The sequence below is a fragment of the Peromyscus leucopus genome, chromosome 3 (genome assembly GCF_004664715.2).
Source record: "Peromyscus leucopus breed LL Stock chromosome 3, UCI_PerLeu_2.1, whole genome shotgun sequence".
Classification (NCBI taxonomy): domain Eukaryota; kingdom Metazoa; phylum Chordata; class Mammalia; order Rodentia; family Cricetidae; genus Peromyscus; species Peromyscus leucopus.
In genome coordinates, this window is record NC_051065.1 from 149,788,544 (window position 1) to 149,810,083 (window position 21,540).

Consider the following 21,540-nt stretch of genomic DNA (forward strand, 5'->3'; position numbering starts at 1 on the left):
TAGCTCTTGCAAGAGTAGTATGAGCTTTTAACTGCTGTTTATTATTGACAGGATCTTCCACATTGCTAGGCAGCACTGAGGTACATTCTCAGATTCATCTTCTCTCTCTCTCACTGGATACCAAACCCAGAGCTGTAGCATGTTACACAAGCATTCTACCACTAAGCTGTAATTCTAGCCCTTTTTTCTGTTTGTTTGTTTTTCAGAGACAGGGTTTCTTTGTGTAGCCCTTGATGTCCTAGAACTCTGTAGACCAGGCTGGCCTCGAACTCTCAGAGATCTGCCTGCCTCTGCCTCCCAAGTGCTGGGATTAAAAGCGTTCTCCAAAGACAAGAGTGTCACTATGCACTCTTGGTCTGCCTGGAACTCACTTTGTAGACCAGGGACACTTCAGAAGAGGGGGCAGGATGATTTTTAGAGCCAGAGGATCAAAGAGTTTGCTGTGAGATTGTATCTCCAAGTAAAGTCAGAAACTATAGCCATGAAGTCTCACTGATATGGCTGCCCAAAAGGAGCTGAACAAGGACAACACCAATGACATGTCAAAGTGGATGGGGAAAAGTCCACAAGGCCTCAACCCAAGACAAGAACTACAGACAACTCTGGAAAGCTGGGAGTGGGAGAGGTGGTCCTCCTCAGGGAAGAGCACACCAATTGGTTGTCCAGTTCCAAATGCTCAGTGAGGAGAGCACTTGCCTAGCACGCTTAAGTCCTAGGATTTATTCCCCATTTTGCAAAAGCAAATTTGTTGCTGTTATATTATACTGGACAAGGGCTTCCAAAATAGCATTATTAACATTACAGTCTAGGTTTAGCCTAGACTTGACAGATTATAATGTATTTTTCATTTGGTGTGGAGGTAGCTCTCACATGCCAGTATTAAGAAACTAACATAGGGACTACTGAATGACACTGTGTTTAATTTCATCAGGAATAAGGATTAAAGTTATCAACGAAGTCAAGCACTGAGAAGAAGTGAACACAAAGCTCCACTCCTAACAAAGAAACTATTGGCAACTGATACCTGCTGGAAAGAGAAGGGCGGGATCAGTTTTTCCAATGAAGTGTCCCTGGGCACATCAATCCCTACCTGAAGAGCCACAGGCAGCTAATGGTTGCTGGAGAAGAGTCATGTTCACCAGTGCTGTAGCCAATGATAAGTTGCTTTTGCTCAATTAAATAAACCCTCAATTAAATACCCATGCAAGTAACTCTAAATGCAGTGGAACATGAAAAAAGATATGAAAGTCGAGGGAGACTTGTTGGGAGGAAGGGCTTCAATAGGTGTAGGAGGAAGAGAGAGGACAACCTAGACAGGGGTGGGGTGGGGGTGCATGGGGAATTATGAAAGTATATTATAAATGCCTAAAATCACTAAAGAATATATAATTGAAAAAAAAAATAGGGTTTCGCCCTGTAGCCCAGTATGTCTGGAACTATGTAGCTTAGGCTAGCCTCAAACTCATGATCTTTCTGCTAACCCTCTTGAGCACTAAAAACTGTTAAGTGTCACTAGACTTGGCTTAAAAACAAAAGGTGTGTGTGTGTGTGTGTGTGTGTGAGAGAGAGAGAGAGAGAGAGAGAGAGAGAGAGAGAGAGAGAGAGAGAGAGAGAGAGAAAACGCGAGAGCTCGCATGTGCATGTGAGTGCAGGTGCCCACGGAGTTCAGAAGGTGCTGGGTCCCCAGGAGCTGGAGTTGCAGGCAGTTCTAAGTCACCTGACCTGGGTGCTGGGAACTGAACTTAAGCTCTCTGTAAGATCAGCAAGCACTTGTAAAACCTAAGCCAACTCTCCAACCTGAAGTGAGGCTTTTGAACAACATTCATAGGGGGAAGAAAAAATGACAGAAAATGTTTGAAAATGCCATGTATAAGGTATATGTAGATTGAAATAGTTCATATAGGTTACAATAAAGTCAATGGAACCACAAACAGCTCTGGTGGCATCAGGAGAGGAATTGGCACAGCCCTACAAGGACACATGGTCATCAAAGGCTGATGCTGTGAGGGAGAAACAAGTTAGGTCCTGAAATCATTTTTGTTGGGGAGGAGGGAAGAGCAAGCTCAGGTCACATTTTCCAGTGATAGTTATATTGAAATGAAGGCTGGTTCCAGTCTGCAAAAGGTCATTCTAAGAACTGGTAGGTTAGGCATGGGACTTCCAGAGGTAAGAAAACATCATAATTGACCTGCAGGGTAAGAACAGCAGGTGAATGAGCTCAATATTAACATCCAGTCCTACCAGGAACAGAGGGAGACCTGATAAGCAGGGAGGCTCTACCTTCTGGGCAATCATGTTACAGATTTCAGGCAGGAAGTCCTCACTGAGAAGCTTGTAGAGTTGCCGCTCTCGGAGAGAGGTCCTCTCTCGGAAGCTCTCGGTGACCTGTCTCCATTCTTCTTCTGTTTGACACAGGAGCCACCAAGTACCTTGGCCTGGTCCTCGGGACCCTACAAAGAAAAAAGAATGGAACCTCAATATATTGCCCCTCAAAGAGACAAACTCCAGAGACCAAGTGATCCTCCTGCCTCAGTCTCCAACCACTGGGGTTACAGGTAACTTTACATGCCTGAATGATAATGTATACCTTTTTTTATTTAAAGAAAGAGACTAGCCTTAAACTCATATGCATACTTTTGATTTTCTTGTTACTGTCATTGTTAGTAACTAGACAAATGCCTGCAAAAATAAAACTATAATTATTGTCATTTAAAGAAAAATTTAACATTCTAGAAATGCTTAAAAGTATTAAATGTATTTTATTTATTTATTTCTCTAGAAAATGGTTTTGAAACTGGGGCTGTAGAAATGTATTCCTTATCTTGGTTATTTCCCTCCAAATTTAAAGGATCTGGATTACAGAATTAAATTCTCATCTGAGTTCAGGCATGGCGCATTCCTTTAATCCCAGCACTTGGGAGGCAGAGGCAGGAGGATCTTTGTGAGTTTAAGGTCAGTCTGGTCTACAGAGCGTGTTCCAGGACAACACACAGAGAAAGCCTGCCTCAAAAAATCAGAAATAATAATAATAATAAAACATAAAATCTAATTATGTATGTGTATAGGTGTGTGTATGTATGTATGTGTATATATATATACACATACATGCAAATAATACTTTCCAGGTCACTGATATTAAAAGGCAGCTCTCCAAAAAGCTACTTGCCAGGTAACAGACTAGAACTAGTTTTGATCTATGAGATGGAGGATGGAGAAAGAATGAAACAGGGAGCAAAAAGAATGGAGGCTGCTGGAATCACCCTACCTACTGAATGACTGGAAAAGTGTTACCCACTGTAATATATGTATGAACTGTGGTGATTTGATAGATAACAACAAAGGTCATTATTACCATTTCTTGTCTGTAGGTCAGATGCCAAGGAGTTTTCTTCCTGTTTTTCACTGAAACAAAGGAAAAAGAGAAAACAATTAAAATAAGACACTGACATGCCCAAATTGTTTGATCTTTCTTGCAGGTATGGACCCAGTTAACACAATGGTGGCTGGGGATGGGGTGAGCTGTCAAAATTCAAAGTTAGGAAGGATATAATGTAGATATAATGAGGAATAAAAGTAGAATGTAGGGTAGGCTTGATGAGAAAATAGAAGTACTGAAACCCAAGCATCAAGGTTATGGCATCAGCACCAATGAAGAGAGAAGCGATACTGTTAGAATTCTCTCTGACTTGTGGCTACACTAGGGAGGACATGTTACCTTACCTTTATCTAAAAGTGCCAAGAGAATGAGTTAGGAAGTTGAACTGCCTCTGCTCAAGGTCTCTCACTTACCAGTAGAGGGTAGTACAAGCCCATATGTACCAATACAATGGCTCTAGTTTCCCAACACTAAAGTAAGTATAAAACGGTTTTCTGTCTATAGAACAGTAAAGTGGACATCTCAGGAGATCCTAAAACAGATTCTGGATACATAGATCTTAAGTGACTACTGGACATTTTCCACAAATACCACTATGCAAGAAATAGGCAGCTTAAATCAACTTAAATTTAACTGATCTTACACTAACCATTTGATTTCTTAGGAACCCTTTCCATTAACCACCTCTTTACCATAGTCTTGCTATGTAGTCCAAACTAGCCTGTAACTTACAATCCTCCTGCTTCAGCCTAGGAATATTTCTTTGTTGTAAGGGGAATAATTAAAAAAACAAAACAAAACAAAAAAACACCAAAATTATTGCCATTGCAAACATATCTAAATTAATTAAGTAGAACTTCTAGCCGGGCAGTGGTGGTGCACGCCTTTAATCCCAGCAGGAGGCAGAGGCAGGCGGATCTCTGTGAGTTCGAGGCCAGCCTGGTCTACAAAGTGAGTTCCAGGAATGGCTCAAAACTACAGAGAAACCCTGTCTCAAAAAGCCAAAAAAAAAAGTAGAACTTCTAATCTCACGAGAAGAGGCTGTTTATTATGTTACAAAAAATGTTAAGTGCCCTAGTTTGATCCTCAGCGCCTACATTTGTTTTAAAAAAAGCAAAGTCCACTAATATGCTGGCTAGTTTCATGTCAACTTGACACAAGCTAGAGAACCTCAATTGAAAAAATGGCCTCCATAGGATCAGCTGTACGGCATTTTTTTTTTTCAATTAGTGATCCATGGAGGAGGGCCTAATCCACATTGTGGGTGATACCATCCCTGGGCTGGCATTCCCAGATTCTGTAGGGAAGCAGGCTGAGTAAGCCAGTAAGCAGCATCCCTCCATGGTCTCTGTATCAGCTCCTGCCTCTAGGTTTCTGCCCTGTTTGAGTTCCTGTCCTGGCTTCCTTCAATGATGGACTATGATGTGAAAGTGTAAGCTGAATAAACCTTTCCTCCCCAACTTGCTTTTTGGGTATGATGCTTCATTGCAACAACAGAAATCTAATAAGACAGCTATGCTTGTAATCCCAGTGCTAGAAAAGTAGGCCATAATCAAGGAAGACACCAGCATCAAGCTCTGTCCTCCATATGTTTACACCCCAACCCCACATACTCATACACAAAAGTAATGATATATGAAATTTCCCAAATGTGAAAGAATGTATTTTTCTCTCCTAAAATTAAACACAAAATTTAAAATTCAAAAAATATTTTACATTTTATCTTTTCTTCATTGTAGGAATGTCCATGTTCAGGTACCTTAATTACTACAGTAAAAGAATTAAGATCTAAACCTAGAATAATATATAACTCTATTAAAAGGTTAATTAGTCAATGCTTGGTGGGGTATGCTAGGGAAAGGAACCCTGGTCCTTGGGTATTCTACCACTGCACTATAACCACAGTCCACAACAATTAACTATGGAATTAATTTGCCCCACATTCTTGTGGTTTAGACAATTTTAAAATGTACACTAAAATGAATGTTTATCAAATACCGTTGGTCAAGCACAGCCTTCGTTTTCTTGTATTGCTATGTGCTGTCCTGTTCAGTTTAATCCTCACTAAATGAACAGCCATCATCCAATAAAGTAACAGATTTAGGGAGGCAGGTAACTTGATAGACAGAGGTCATGCAGACAGGGTTGCTTGACCATTTCCTGTGGACTCTGGCTCAGGTCTCCATAAGCAATGACCTATGTCCTCTCCACACACAAGTAAAAATAATAAAGACAAAGGGTGAGGTGAATTAAGGTTTCTTCCAGTATAAGAGCTGTGAACACAGACCAATGAGATTTCTTACCTCGATATAATCTCCTCCTGTACTTTTTTCCTTTTTGGAGGCCTTCCTCTTCTTTTGCCTGTTTTTCCAGGAACATTTGAGACATTTTTTGGTCTTTCACTTTCCCTAAGAAACAGTATCATTAAATAGAAATGTTCTGGCATGTTATTAACAACTAACACAGTTTTTGTATTAGTATTCTCTGCCACAAGGATACAAAACTGGATTATGCAAAATAGGAGAAACAGGGAATAGTCAGAGGGATTACCAAAATATGGAATCAAGGACATTTTGTAACATTCAACCTCTTGCCAATAGCAAGCACTGCTCATAGCAGTAACGAAGTCTCAATAAAACCAGAGTTTAACATTATTCTAGACACCATGGTAATGAGGCTTGTGCTTTTTTGTTGTTGTTGTTTCTTTTCGAGACAGGGTTTCTCTGTGTAGTTTTGGTGTCTGTCCTGGATCTCGCTCTGTAGACCAGGTTGGCCTTGAACTCACAGAGATCCGCCTGGCTCTGCCAACCCTCCCACCCCCCACCCCCACGCTGGGATTAAAGGTGTGCGCCACCACTGCCTGGCTTGACTTCTGCTTATTTAGGAAACACTTAATGTAAGGCTTACTTTGCAGACATGTGAGGTTCTGCCTTAATGATGGCAGATCCTCAAGTTCCTAAGGCAGATTATCAATCCTAATAGGAAAAAGAAGCACTCAAAGCCTGCTGTATTAAACAGTCTGTGGAACTGTACAGGTACTTACTGGGAATCTCTTATGTATACTTGTAGCAGAATATTTGTTTAACTATGTAAAGATGTATAACTGTTTTTTGTTTTTGTTTTTTAACCTTACCTGACTACGATTGGTCTAATAAAAAGCTGAATAGCAGCGAGAAGGTATAGGCAAAGCGTCCAGGCAGGAAGAGTAAGTAGGAGGAGGAATTTAGGCTTCGCAGCCAGGAAGAGGCAGGAAAAGTAGAACATACAGAATGAAAGGTAAAAGGCCTCAAGGCAAAATGTAGATGAAAAGAAACAGGTTAAATTAAAAGAGCTAGTGGGAAAAACCTAAGCCAAGACCGAGCTTTCATAATTAATAATAAGTCTCCATGTCTTTATTTGGGAGCTGGTTGTTGGCCCAAAGAAAATGCCAACTACAAATACTTCATGTTCAAAACACATTATTTTTCACTAAAGTTTTATGGCAGAGGCTATAGAGTAATTCCCTTGTATTTCTGTATGAAACTCCTGCCACTCTGTTGAAGGCATGCCAATACAACTAATAATTGCATTGGAAAAAAAGAAAGTGCTGTATGATTCTGATACATTAACTTTCACAGCCCCACCTCACCCCAAAACATACACATACAGGGTTTTTTTTTTATATAACAGCCCTGGCTGTCCTGGAACTCACTATATAGACCAAGCTGGCCTCAAACTCACAGAGAGCTGCCTGTCTCTGCCTCCCAAGTGTTAGGGTCAAAGGCATGTGCCACCATACCCGGTCTTTTTCATAGCATTCTAAATAAAGCATTTATCACAGCCCTTACATTAGAGACAGTACCTGCTCAAGGAGAGTTCTCCATTGGATCTTCCTTGTACTGGGTCTTCTTTGTACATTCGTGTCCCATAGAAGTACCAGTAGAGTGCACCTGAATTGTCTTCACCCAGAGGCTCTACTCGGAGACTGTCTGCATCTAGACCCTGGGTAGAACAGGAATATGGATTTGTAAAAATGAGAAACAACATAAAACAGGAGAAAACTAAATGACAATTCAAAATTTACACTCAGACACACCTCATATTTTAAAATGCCAATATGCTGTATTTTCTATCAGGATAGATGAAATGCAGACAAAACAGAATGTGGTTCTGCACTCTACCTTTTCCATAATCCACAGAAACAAGGAAAAAAATATTTTTGCAGGTACCCATGGAGGACAAATAGAGAGTATTGGATTCCCTGAAGTTGGAATTACAGGTAATTGTGAGCTGCCCAAAGTGGGTGCTGGGAACTGAACTTGGGTCCCCTGGAAGAGCGGTGTGGACTTTTAACTGCTGAGCCATCTCTCTACTCAACATAGCACCTTCTTTATTGCAGCTGAGATCCAGTGAAGCAATTCCCCAAGTATTCCAGGGCACGATCTGTACTCTAAGTGCTCAGCAGGGACTGCACTAAGTTACATGACTTTTATGTGTCTGTGCACAGAGCTCAACTGAGAATTGCTACATTTAATCAAGTGATTGAGTAGGATTAGAAATTGACCTCCCAAGCCTTGGTGGCACACACCTTTAATCCTGGTACTCAGGAAGCAGAGGCAGGCAGATCTCTGAGTTCTAGGCCAGCCAGAGCTGTTACCCAGAGTATCCCTGTCTCGAAAAACCAATCTCTCCTTCTCTCTCTCTCTCTCTCTCTCTCTCTCTCTCTCTCTCTCTCTCTCTCTCTCTCTCTGTTATATCTGTATAATTTCAAGTCTCTGGAGTTTTCGACTGTTAGTTTAATTACAGAAAAAAATTCAGTGGCAAATTCATTGCTATTTTGCGTGAAGACAGGATAATAAGTAGGTTCTCCTGTGTGAAATGAAAAGCAACAAATTTAAAATGCATGGCTTGCATTCCTTTGGCCACAAGGGCATGTTGTGTATACAAGTCATTCTTAATTAAGAACATGAAGACTACTATAAACAAGCTAAACTCTTGCTTCTTAATACTTTCCGATTTCACACTCAAAATGCCGCCTTTTTCCTGCTCTAGAGAAGGAGCTTGCTAGAAGTACCTTGAGAAGATCAAAGACATCATCTGCATCTAGCCGGTAATCACAGAGGCGATGCAGGATCTCTACCCGAGTGCGCAGAGGAAGGTCCTGGAAACTGGCTTCTCTCAGAGGATTGGGCTTTCCTTCTTCAAGCTCCCAACGATAGTTAATGATGTCTTCCAGGTAGCTGTGGAATGTCTGAGGCCTAATCAAATGGCCCCAAACACATAAAGACATTAATATAAAACAGAAGATGGGGAGAGGAAAGTGATAGGTTGATAGTTTATAATAAAAAAGCAGTCAGAAAAAGCCTTTCACTGGAAAACTTTGTATCAGACTATTACTTCATTAAATCCCAAAGAAGATAAACTGAATCAAAAGAAATTTTTGCCAGGTGGTGGTGAGTTCAAGGCCAGCCTGGTCTACAAAGCAAGTTCCAGGAGAGGCAGAGCTGTTATACATTGAAACCCTGTGTGTGTGGTGGTGGTGGTGGTGGGGGAATGTTCACATAACTGGTTATCTTACTTTAACTATAGATGGGAAATTCTTTTTTTTTTAATTTTACAATACTATTCAGTTCTACATAATAGCCACAGATTCCCTTGTTCTCTCCCTTCCTGCCCCCCTCCCCTTCTCCCCAGCACACCCCCTATTCCCACCTCCTCCAGATCAAGGTCTCCCCCGAGGACTGGGATTGACCTGGTAGACTCAGTCCAGGCAGGTCCAGTCCCCTCCTCCCAGACTGAGCCAAGCGTCCCTGCATAAGTCCCAGGTTTCAAACAGCCAACTCATGCAATGAGCCCAGGACCTGGTATCACTGCCTAGATGCCTCCCAAACAGATCAAGCCAATCGACTGTCTCACCTATTCAGAGGGCCTGATCCAGTTGGGGGCCCCTCAGCCTTTGGTTCATAGTTCATGTGTTTCCATTCATTTGGTTATTTGTCCCTGTGCTATATCCAACCTTGGTTTCAACAATTCTCGCTCATATAAACCCTCCTCTTTCTCACTAATTAGACTCCCAGCGCTCCACCAGGGGCCTAGCTGTGGATGTCTGCATCCAGATTCCTCAGTCCTTAGATGGGGTTTATGGCACAACTATTAGAGTGTTTGGCCATCCCATCACCAGAGTAGGTCAGTCCCGGCTGTCTCTCGACCATTGCCAGCAGTCTTTTGTGGGGGTATCTTTGTGGATTTCTGTGGGCCTCTTTAGCTCTTTGTTTCTTCCTTTTCTCATGTGGTCTTCATTTACCATGGTCTCCTATTCCTTGTTCTCCCTCTCTGTTCTTGATCCAGCTAGGATCTCCTGCTCTCTTTCCCACGACCCTCGCCCTTCATTGCTCCCACTCATGTCCAGGCTGTTCATGTAGATCTCATCCATTTCTCCGTGTCTTTCTTAGATGGGAAATTCTGGTCAATGGTGTAAAATGCAAAGAAGAGGCAACAGTCTCACAGAGTTTCCTAAAAATACATTCTTTAAAATTGGGGGTGTGACCTAAGATAGTACATATACATAAGAAACACCCTCACAGAAACATTCTGCCCAAATGCATTCACTGATATTTCAGGTTAAGATGCAAAGGCATAGAAAAGCATTTTTTTTTTTTTGGTTTTTTTTTGTTTTTTCGAGACAGGGTTTCTCTGCGTAACTTTGCGCTTTTCCTGGAGCTCACTTGGTAGCCCAGGCTGGCCTCAAACTCACAGAGATCCGCCTGCCTCTGCCTCCCAAGTGCTGGGATTAAAGGCGTGTGAATTCATACTATATACTAATTTTCTTTCTTTTATGCTGTGCATAGTGGTGCATGCCTTTAATCCCAGCACTTGGGAGGCAGAGGCAGATGGATCTCTGTGAGTTCCAGGATAGCCAGGGCTTATGTAGAAAGACCAGGTTGCAAAAACAAAACAAAACAAAACCACAGAAACACAACGAACAAACAAAACAAAACCACCAAAAACCCAAACACTGAATGATATTGTGGGTGGTGGTGGTGGTGGTGGTGGTGGTGGTGGTGGTGGTGGTGGTGGTGGTGGTGTTTCTTATGTATATGCTATGGCACATATGTGAAGGTCAAAGAATACCTTGTGGGATTTTGTTCTCCCTTTCTACCTCAAAGGACCTGGGACTCTAACTTAGCTCATCACCAGCTTGTCATTCCTTTTATACATCTCATATGTTGTCTGGCCTGGCCTTAGCTCCTGGTCTCATGTGGTCCTCTAGTTATTGATTCCTATGTATCTGGAGTACAGGTGTACGCCATTGTAACTGGGTAATCTAAGCTTTGAACATAGAGGTATTTCACACACACACACACACACACACACACACACACACACACACACATTAAAGATTATACAATGACAATTTAGAGAACTGAAGGAGTTGTCAGTTAAGATTTATGAACCAGGAGTAAGGGGCTGGGTTAAAAAAAAATGAAACCACCTTTGTGAAAATTAAGGTGGTTACTGTTGCAGGATATTTGAGCAAACCATGTAAAGATGTCTCACTGTTTTACCTCACCTGCTTAAGGTGTGTTCTGATTGAATTAATAAAGAGCAGAACGGCCAATAGCTAGGCAAGAGAAAATAGGCAGGACTTCCAGGGAAAAAGAGGAACTCTGGGAAGAGGAGAGAGGTGGATTTGCCACATAGGAAGTTGGATGTACAAAATAGAGGAGAGATAAAGAGCCATGTAGCAGAACATAGATTAATAGAAATGGGTTAATTTAAGTTATAAGAGTTAGTGGAACAAGTCTAAGCTAAAGCCAAGCATTCATAATTAATAAGAAGTCTCTGTGTCATTATTTGGGGGCTAGAGGTTCAAATGAAAGTCTGACAACAAAGTCCAACTACAGGTTAGTGTGTACACACATACACACACACACATATATATCATATACAGTATGCACACGCACGCGCACACACGTTGCTAGGAGTGTGAAGAACTTACCATTCCCTTGGTAATAAATAAATCCCTTTAAGTATAATCTGATTAGGTTTTCAGCACTCAGATGGCAGCTTACAACTGTCTTTAACTAAAGTTCCAAGGGATCTTTAACTAACGTTCCAAGGGTGCCCTCCCCTGGCCTCCACAGTTACCCAGCATATGTAATACATATAATTACATAAACTCATGCAGACTCACACATATACACAAGAATTCCTCTAAGATCTAGACACTCCCACTGGTAGCACATAACACAAAGAAATGAAAACAAATCCAAACCAAAAACGTGTGCACAAAAAATTCAAAACAGCACAATGCCTACCAATACAAAAACCAGAAACTGTGTATGACTGTCCCTGAACTGAGTAGTAGAGAACTAAATGTGTATTGATACAAGGTATTATCCGACCATAGAAAGAGAGGAAGTGACTAAGTCTCAGTGGCTTACACTTGCACGCCCAGAACTTGGGAGGCTGAGAGGGGATTGCTGTGGAATAACCCTCTTGTACACCGTAAAAATTTGGTTTAATAAAACACTGACTGGCCAGTAGCCAGGCAGGAAATATGGACAGGGCAACCAAACTAAAGATGAAGGGTAGAAGGGAGTTGTCAGGAGTCGCCAGCCAGATGCAGAGGGAGGAGACGAACATACTACACTAATAAAGATACCACCACATGGCAAAGCATAAATAGAAATATGGCTTAATTTAAATGTAAGAATTAGCTAATAACAAGCCTGAGCTACTGGCTGAGCATTTGCAATTTATATTAAGCCTGAGTTGGTTATTTGGGACTGGGGGGGTTGAGACAGGAAATGTCCATTTACAAGGATGAGTGCCTAGATTAGTGTTTCTCAACCTTCTTAATGCTATGACCCTTTAATATAGTTCCTCATGTTGTGGTAACCCCCAGCCATAAAATTACTTTTGTTGTTACCTTACAACTATAATTTTGCTACTGTTGTGAATCGTAATGTAAATATCTGACATGCAACCCCTGAGAAAGGGCCAGCCTTTGCTATGTGTTGAGTTGCAGGTCAGTCTAGGATACAGAGAAAGATGCTGTTTTCATTTTTTTCCTTTCTTCTTTTTGGGCTGGGGATTCATGATATATGAAACTACTAAAAATATTATAATTAAGTTAAAGAAGCCTAATACTAAGAATATTGCATGATTTCACTATTAGGAAATAGTCAAAGGTTGGAAATATGACTCATTAGTTAAGAGCACGTACTGCTCCTCCAAAGGACCCAAGTTCAATTTCCAGCACTAACATCAGGCAGCTAGTAACTGTCTATAACTCCAGCTCTAAGGGAATCCAACACCTCTGATCTCTTTGAGAACCTGCACATTATGTATACATACAAACATAATACTAAAAATAGAAAAGTTTTATGTTTTTTTTGTTTTGTTTTGTTTTTTTAACGTACCCAGAATAGTCAAATTTATAGTGAGAAAGAAGTTTAACAGTGATACTGAGAACTGAGGGTAGGGGAAGTAACAAGTGACTACTAGGGAATGAGGCTAGTTTAGGAGATGAACAAAGCATTCTGTGAGAGTATGATGGCTTCACAGTTTTATATTATACTCCAAATCAATGAATTATACATTCAAGCCCAGAAGAACAAATAGAAAATAACCAAATCAAAGTAAATGCAAAGAGCTTGGAAGATGGCCCAGTGGATCAAGTGTTTGCTGTGCAGGCATGAGAACCTAGTTTTGGACCCCTAACACCTGCATAAAAAACTATGTATCTGTAAGCTGAGCAATAGGAGAGGAGTGTGGAGGCAGGTAGATCCCAGGGCTGCTACCCTAGCAGTCTGAGTCAGCAAGTTCCACATTCACAGAGACTCTGTCTCAGTAAGTAAAGAAAAGTCCTTACTATACATACAAGAAGACTGTATCCCCAGCACCCACCAAATGAGTATGGCAGGCAGCATATGTTTCTAGCATGTAGGGGCAGAGAGGGGGACCAACTGAGCAAGTTGGCTAACTAGATTACATAAACCAGTGAGTTCTAGAGTCAAATGAGAAACCCTGCCTCAATATGTAAGGTTAAGAGATATGAAGGAAGGCTCCTGGCCTCAACGTTGGGCCTCCACATATATGTACACACACATATACATTTTTAAAAGTGGAGAATTGAGGAAGACATGTGAATGTCAACTTCTGGTCTACACACATGCCTACATAGATGAGTGCACCTGCACACACCACACATTAATTTTATACACACACACACACACACACACACACACACACACACACACACACACAAAATGGAAATTGGGTGATCATTTCAATTTAAAGGGAGATGGGGCTGGAGAGATGGCTCAGTGGTTAAGAGCACTGTTCATACAGAGGACCTAAGTTTGGTTCCCAGTGTTCATATCCAATGGCTTACAACCACCTCTAAGTCCAGTTCCAGGAGATCTGACACCCTCTTCTGGCCTCCAAGATCCAAATGCATCTTACACACTATTTCTAAAAAAAGCAGATTACCTATAAAATATAAAGCTGGGCGGTGGTGGTTCATGCCTTTAATCCCAACACTGAGGAGGCAGAGGCAGGCTCTGTGAGTTCAAGGCCAGCCTGGTCTACAGAGAGAGTTCCAGGACAACAAGAATTACACAGAGAAACCCTGTCTCTTGCCCACCGTGTAAGAGGCCCTGGGTTTGAATCACAACTCTAAACAAGGACACAGCAGACTAACTTTGAGGGTTAGCTACTACATACTGAATTTAAATTTTTATGTGGATTGGACCAACAAGATGGTTCACTGGATAAAGCTGCTTGCTGTCAAGCCAGAAGACATGCGTCTGGAGCCCCATGACCCACACGGTAAAAGGAGAGAACCAATTTCTTCAAGTTGTCCTCTGACCTCCGTTCACAAGTGCTCACAAGCATACACACAATAAATTTAAATTGTTTTTTAAAGTTATGAGAAAGTACAGCGGACCAACAATGGTAAAAACAATCTCTCTCCCCCCTTTTTTTGATGGAATCTTAATTTGCCTAGTCTGTGCTTGCCTCAAACTTACTATGTAGCCAATGATGATCCTGAACTCCTGATCCTCTTGCCTTCACTTTTACCTCAAGTGTTGGAATTGCAGGCCTAGGCTGCCATGTCCAGTTTATGCATTGCTGGGGATGAGGAATTTGTATATCCTAGGCAAGAATTCTACCAACTTAGCCAAATCTCCAAGTCTTAAAAACAACTTTTAAAAAGTAAAAGAACAAGGGCTAGAGAGAGAGAGCTTAAAGGTTAAGAGCACTGGCTGCTCTTCTAGAAGACCCAGGTCTGATTCCCAGCACCCTCATGGCAGCTCACAAATGAATGTCTCTCTTGTTCTTCCATGGACCCTGTGCTCTCTTATTCTTCCATGGACACTGAACACATGTGGTACATAGACTTACATGCAGGTCAAACACTCATCCATACATATTAATATGAATATGAGTGCTCTATTTGCATGTATGACTTCATGTCAAAAGAGGGTATCAGGTCCCACTATAGATGGTTGTGAGCCACCATGTGGGTGCTAGGAATTGAACTCAGGACCTCTGGAAAAGCAGTTAGTGCCCTGAACCACTGAGCCATCTCTCTATCCCCACCTATACACATTTAAAAAGAATGAAGTTGGTGACCCTTCTCCTACCCAACTTGAGATAGCTGACCCTTGTATAAATAAGACATACATATCAACAACGACTAAGGACACCTACCCTTGTCTCATATAAACACCAACCCAAAGTACATTTTATGTAATCCTGGCTGTCCTGGAATTCACAAAGATCTGCCTGGCTCTGACTCTTGAATGATGGGATTAAGAGCACGCCACTATACCCAGTCCAAATTTCATCTTTGTATCAATTCTAAAAAGCTAAATCCACAGCCCCTTGGTGTGTGTAGTGTTCATGAATGTGTGTCTATGTGTGAACAGACACACAAAGATCAGAGGGTGCCTTATCTAATAACAGCTCTCCATACTCTACATGAAGACAGCCTCATTTGAACACAGGGCTTAACCGTTCAGTTAGTCCAGCTAGCCAGCCTGTGCTGCTCCTGAGAACCAGGACTACAGGCAGGCCTGCCCTGCGTTTACACAGGTCCTAGGGTTTGCAGCCCTAGTTCTCTTGCTCGCATGGCAAGTTCTATCCACTAAACAATCTCGCCAGGCCCTTTAAGAGCTTCTTTTTAAAATGTGATAAGGTGTCTGTCTCTGTGACACTGAGGACCCTTGGGGGTGGGGAGGGGCATGAAATATACTGTAAAAATTGATAAAATGCAACTATATGGAAACTTCATTCTTTCAAATACAAATACACGTGTTTGAAAGATATATGTAGCTGAAGTTTTCCTGTGTCCCACCTGACCTGTGGTCAAGACAAATCTCTTTCAGCCACTGGTCCCACAGCCACTCAGACCCAAATAAACATACAGGGGCTTATATTATTTACAAATGATACGGCATAATGGCTCAGGTTTCTCGCTAGCTAGCTCTTACATCTTAAATTAACCCATAATTCTTATTTATGTTTAGCCACGTGACTTGGTACCTTTTCTCAGTTCTGCCTTGTCATCTTGCTTCCTCTGTGTCTGGCTGGCGACTCCTGACTCTGCCTTCCTCTTCCCAGAATTCTCCTTGTCTGCTTATAACACCTATACTTCCTGCCTGACTACTGACCAATCAGCATTTTATTTATCAACCAATCAGAGCAACACATATTCACAGCATACAGAACGATATCCCACACCAGATATACATCTAAATAAAACATATATATCATCTGAAACAAGATATACATCTGAATAAAGTATTCAGTAAAGCTAAAAACATCAAATGATGCAAAGATATGCAGCACCTAGAGCACTAGTAAGAACAGAAATAACTGCTTTGGAAAAGTCTGGCAGCTTCAAGTTAAACAGATTCTTAGCATATGACTATTTATCAAAAGAAATGAAAAAATGTCTTCACAAACACACCCATGTATTATGTTCACAGTAACTTTGTTTGTAACAGTCTTTAATGTCCATCAATAAACAACAGTTAATTTTGTGTCCTATTTTTCTCCACTAGACGCAATTCAATTCTTCACCCCTCCAAAAGTAACAAATTACTGATAATAAAAAGCAGTCTACATCAACACCAGACATCATGTTGGACTAAAAGAAGCTGGACAGATCATCTCACACTGTGAGCTCACCCATACAGAATCCTAAAATAGGCAAATCTTAACCTACAATGGTAAGAATGAGATCAACGTTAACTTTGAGGTATCTGTATGGAATATCAACTGTAAAGAATGCTTTCTTGGAGGAGCTAAGGGTCCCAAGTAGAGCGGTGACTATGTGCTGGGTCATTTGTCAAGAATGACAAGCTTCATAGTCAAGCATGTATCTGTACCTGTATGCAGTAACTGGGCAGTGGAATTTGGGGGGTCACAAATTTAAGATTAGCCTGGGCCATAAGGAAAGACCCTGTCTGAAAACCCCTGGAAACAAAATATAAACTGTGGATTGGAAAGATGGCTCTTTCAGAGGACCTAGGTTTGATTTTCAGCACCCACATGGCAGCTTACAACCATCTTTTTTGAGGGGCAGGGGGAAGGACTGTTGGCCTCTTCTGGCCTCCGTGGACACTTCATGTACAGTGCACAGATAGATGCAGGCAAACATCCACATATAAAAGTAAATCTTTTTAAAAAGACCTATCTCAATAAAGATATGTTCAAATGTACATTTAACAATCATTCCAAACAATTTCCAAACAAATGTGGTATTTCTGCACAGAGAACAAAACTTCAAAAATATTTAAAGCAATCAACAAAAAATTTATAACAAAGTTTATACTGATGAATTTCTACTTACAATGGAAACAAAGAGGTGAGATCATAACCAGTCTATGTCAGAAAGACGAATTCAGTAGGTAAGTATGATTACAGTAACTTAGTAGCAGTTATTTTTATGCTACTTATATACACCACTGCTCAAGACATGGTATACGTTAGTACTATCTTCACTCTGACAAGAGTTATTTTCAATCCAGGACTCAAGTTTCTAATATACTTCCCAATGCAGTAGGGAAAGAGAAATTAAAAGAGGAATAGCTCGTGTTAAGTCCTTAAAATATTTATTGAATGGGCAAGGCCCATAACTAGAATAGCGATTTGGAGGGGATATGGAAGAAATACTGCAAGGAACATGGTACTGACAATTTAATTTCTGTACTGAGAAAGAAAATGACAGAATATTCAAAAATGAAACAAACTAAAGAAATTGGGTGTGCATCAAGTTTACAAGACAGTAAATAAGTGGTCCATACAAGTAGTACTACAGGTGTGGCCTGGATCAGCAGGGCAACACCACCAGTACCTCAAACACACTGAATCCCAGACCCAACTCCAGAGTACTTTGATGATCTAGCCCATGCACAGTATTTCCTTATATGCTACTTTGTAAATTCATCCTGGTTTTCCATATCCCAGTTTTCCTCATTTTATATTTACAAAACTAAATTATGGGTGATGTTTCTGCAGAGCTTTATTTGCCCAACCTTATTTTTGTGGGAGCCTCAGCTGCTAGGAGTCTAGGAGGGGCCACTATATCTGCTTACTCCAATGATAAGAGCTGATTTCTAGAGATCCAGAGGCTCTACAATCATAGCATTGTTGTCCTAGCAGTTCTGCCAAACTCTCCTACTTGGGAGTAGGTTCTACTACACTCAAGGACTTACAGGATTATGTGGGCCATCCTCGCCCAACAGCCGCCCACACAATCCTTTGAAGAACCATTTCTCAGTAGATCCTCCCCCTTTTAGGGACAATTCAAATCCAAGGTTCCAACATTAGGTAGGTGAGTGCTCTATCACTGAGCTACACCCTCAAGTTTTAAAAACATTTAGTTAGCAATAAACAAATTCCTGAACATCCTTCCTCATTTTGAGGCAGGAAGTTGGACTTGAATTCCTGGACAATTACAGATGTGACCTAAAATTTTTGAACCAAGGGTTCATTTTCTCAAGACAGGATTTCTTTTCTTTTTTTCTCCTTTTTTAAAAAAAGATTTATTTATTTATTATGTATACAGTGTTCTGCCTGTATGCATGCCCGCATGACAGAAGAGGGCATCAGATCCTACTATAGAAGGTTATGAGCCACCGCGTGGTTGCTGGGAATTGAACTCAGGACCTCTGGAAAAACAGCCAGTGCTCTTAACATCTGAGCCATCTCTCCAGCCCATGGCAGGATTTCTAAACAAAATCAATCTTATTAGACTGAAGTCTCACTAAATTCCACTGTGGTCTTCAGAAAGTTCAGCTTAGGTGAGATGGTATAGAACACAACGAATATACGCCTTTAATCTCAGCATTCAGGAGGCAGAGGCATGCAGATCTTTCAGTTCCAGGTCAGCCTGGTCTACAAAGTAAGTTCCAGGACAGCTACATAGAAAAACCCTGTCTCAAAAATCCCACCCCACAAAAAAAGGAATACAACAAACAGGAGGGAGGGCACTGGCTATCTTGGGTGTATGCAACACACTTGCTTTGCTGTAATTTCCTCAGTGACAGGAACAAACTTCCAAACATAATGGTTCGTGTCTACACTCCAGGACTTGGGAGGCGGAAGCAGAAGGGACTGCAGTCAGTCAGAGGCCAGCCAGGTGTACTCTATCATACTCTCTTACTCGGGTGGGAGGATGGGGAGAAAAAGTACTCGGTGGTAACTGAAGTTCCTTACATGGTTATATTAATTCTACATTGCATTTAAGCTTGAGATTAAAAAAACCTTCTAATGCAGAGGTATAATTCAAGCAGGTGTGAATGTAGGCAATAAACAAGAGCAATGTAGGATGGTGTATTTTTCATCAGTGGAAACCAGGCATTTTCACATCATGTTATAGATATGCAGGTCCCTCAAAGTAAACACTTATGCTCATCAATAGTTGTAGATAGTAATGCTAAGAAATTAGAACTGCTGCTAGCTTGTAATTTAAGGAATTTAGATACGCATCACTGTATGAGAACCAGGTGTAGTCTAATTGTTAGGAGTATTTGATTCGATTCCCAGTACTACAAAACACTGGGCATGGTCATGTGCACATGTAACTCCAGCACCAAATTCAAATCACCCTACACAGCCAGTTGGAGTCCAGTCTGGGCTTCATGTGACTCTGTAAAAGGACCCAGAGACTATGGCCCAATGTGGCCTGACCAGATGTCTAGACTTTGATTTGTTTTGTTAAACAGTCGGAGAGATAAGAATGGTTCTTATGTTTTTGAAAATAACATTTTAAAGTATATTATTTTATATTTTATGATTTGGGGTGTTAAGACATTAGAGTAGCAAAGAAAGAGAATACCATTTCAACTGAGGTGTCTGGACAAGGCAAACTTTACTCTTGATCCAGAGGGTGTGCTTAGGAAGAGGAACACACTTAGATAGAAGTGAACTTGGGTTTTACTCTAGGAAGATGGCTATGTCTTTCTCTATTGGGGGTTCGCAGGGTCTCATTCCAGCTCGGGCTGGCATTACGCTCTCAGGAAGTCTACACAGTGCTAGGATAGATGTGAGCCACTATGTCCAGATGTATTCTTATTCCTATGCATATCATGCAGTAACTGTCTACTTGCAATAATAAAAATCATAATGTAATTACTGCAGAGCCTCTGTCCTCATCCCAGCATAAAATTGTACACTCCAGGAGAACCAGTGGAGTATTCTGCTTAGACCACTGATAGGTCTAAAGGACACCATGTTCAAAACTAATGAAAAATATTGAGAAAGCCTCATGGTTTCAAAGTTGGTTCAAAAATAAAACAGAGTCACTCCTGTGGTAGGCAGTCTGATTTTTTTTTTAAACAAAATCTTTATGAAAACATTTTGTTTACCTTTTTAATGTGTATTTGTGTTTTGCCTACGTGTGTGTCTCTGCACCAAGTGCATGCCTAATGCTTGAGGAGGCCAGAAGAGGAAAATCAAATCCCCTAGAATTGGGAATTACAGATATCTGTGATTCACTGTGGCTGCTGGGAATCAAATCTGGGTCCTCTGAAAGAACATCCAGTGCTCTTAACCTATAAGCCATAATTGCATCCAGCCCATTAACAAATCTTAAGTGGGCATTTCTTTCAATTGAGTGCACGTCCAGAAACAAGAATAAGGAGATTAATTTGAACACCTAGTAAATTTAGTATAAAGCTACTCAGTTAAAAGTTAGACTAAATATCTCCCTAACAGACTGGATTATCTGATAATCAAATCACATTTAGAGAAAATGTGGTTAATAAGAAAAATTACTGCTATAAACTAACTGTAGATATGAAAATGTAAAACCATATACAAGTGATACAAGTGTGTTTAAAAAAAAAACACGAATAAATGCCATTGGGAGTGGTAGAGCATGCCTTTAATCCCACCACTTGGGAAGCAAAGAAAGGTGGGCTCAACACAAGTTAGAGGACAGTCAGAGCCACAGTGAGAAAGAGGAGGAGGAGGTGGTAGTAATGTTCATTATAATCTCTCTGACCAAACCAACACATAATTTAACATGCATGCATTAAGTATGAAATTTAAAGTACTACTCCACATACGCTTTACTCAAGATGGGTATTACACAAACAAAGCATTCCTTTTAAACCTATGAACTATTATGGAGACAATAGCAAGTGTTTTTAGGGCTAGCAGTATAATTCAGGGAGAGAGAATGTGTTTAGCATGGCCAGGGCAGAAGAGCTGATCCCTATGACACTTCCCAAAAAGAAGTTTTCTAACAATGTCTTAGAGCAAACCAGACTCTCTCTCTCTCTCTCTCTCTCTCTCTCTCACACACACACACACACACACACACACACACACACACACACACACACACCCCTCCAGCTTAGCAGCCTACAAAATTTCACCCAAAGGTCAGTATAGCACATTTGTGGCTATCACTAACATATATCTGCCATGCAGGCTGACATGAAAAGTCAGAAAACCATATTCAGGGTGACAAAGCTAGGTATGGGGTTACATGTCTGTAATTCCAGCACTCTTCTCACTATTTCCCTGAACAGTAAAACCAGGCCTAGCTTACCAACTAGCACACTGGATTCATTATAACAAAACGATGCAACACACCATTTTTTAAAAATTAAAAAAAAAAAACTTGTATTTTCAAATTATGTATTTATGTGGGTGTCTGT

The 21,540-nt window shown here is 40.9% G+C and overlaps 1 protein-coding gene across 4 annotated transcripts in view; it reads right to left on the minus strand.

The window, feature by feature from the left end:
- Positions 1-21,540, minus strand: part of LOC114700741 (cat eye syndrome critical region protein 2 homolog) — a 120,035-nt gene that overhangs the window by 30,978 nt on the left and 67,517 nt on the right. For all 4 annotated transcript variants that reach the window (XM_028880443.2, XM_028880442.2, XM_028880441.2 and 1 more), the window contains exons 3-7: positions 8,430-8,613; positions 7,218-7,357; positions 5,680-5,784; positions 3,353-3,402; positions 2,281-2,450 (exon numbers count right to left, since the gene is read on the minus strand). In XM_028880443.2, coding sequence (XP_028736276.1) covers positions 2,281-2,450; positions 3,353-3,402; positions 5,680-5,784; positions 7,218-7,357; positions 8,430-8,613 — 649 coding nt within the window. The remainder of the gene's footprint in view (positions 1-2,280; positions 2,451-3,352; positions 3,403-5,679; positions 5,785-7,217; positions 7,358-8,429; positions 8,614-21,540) is intronic.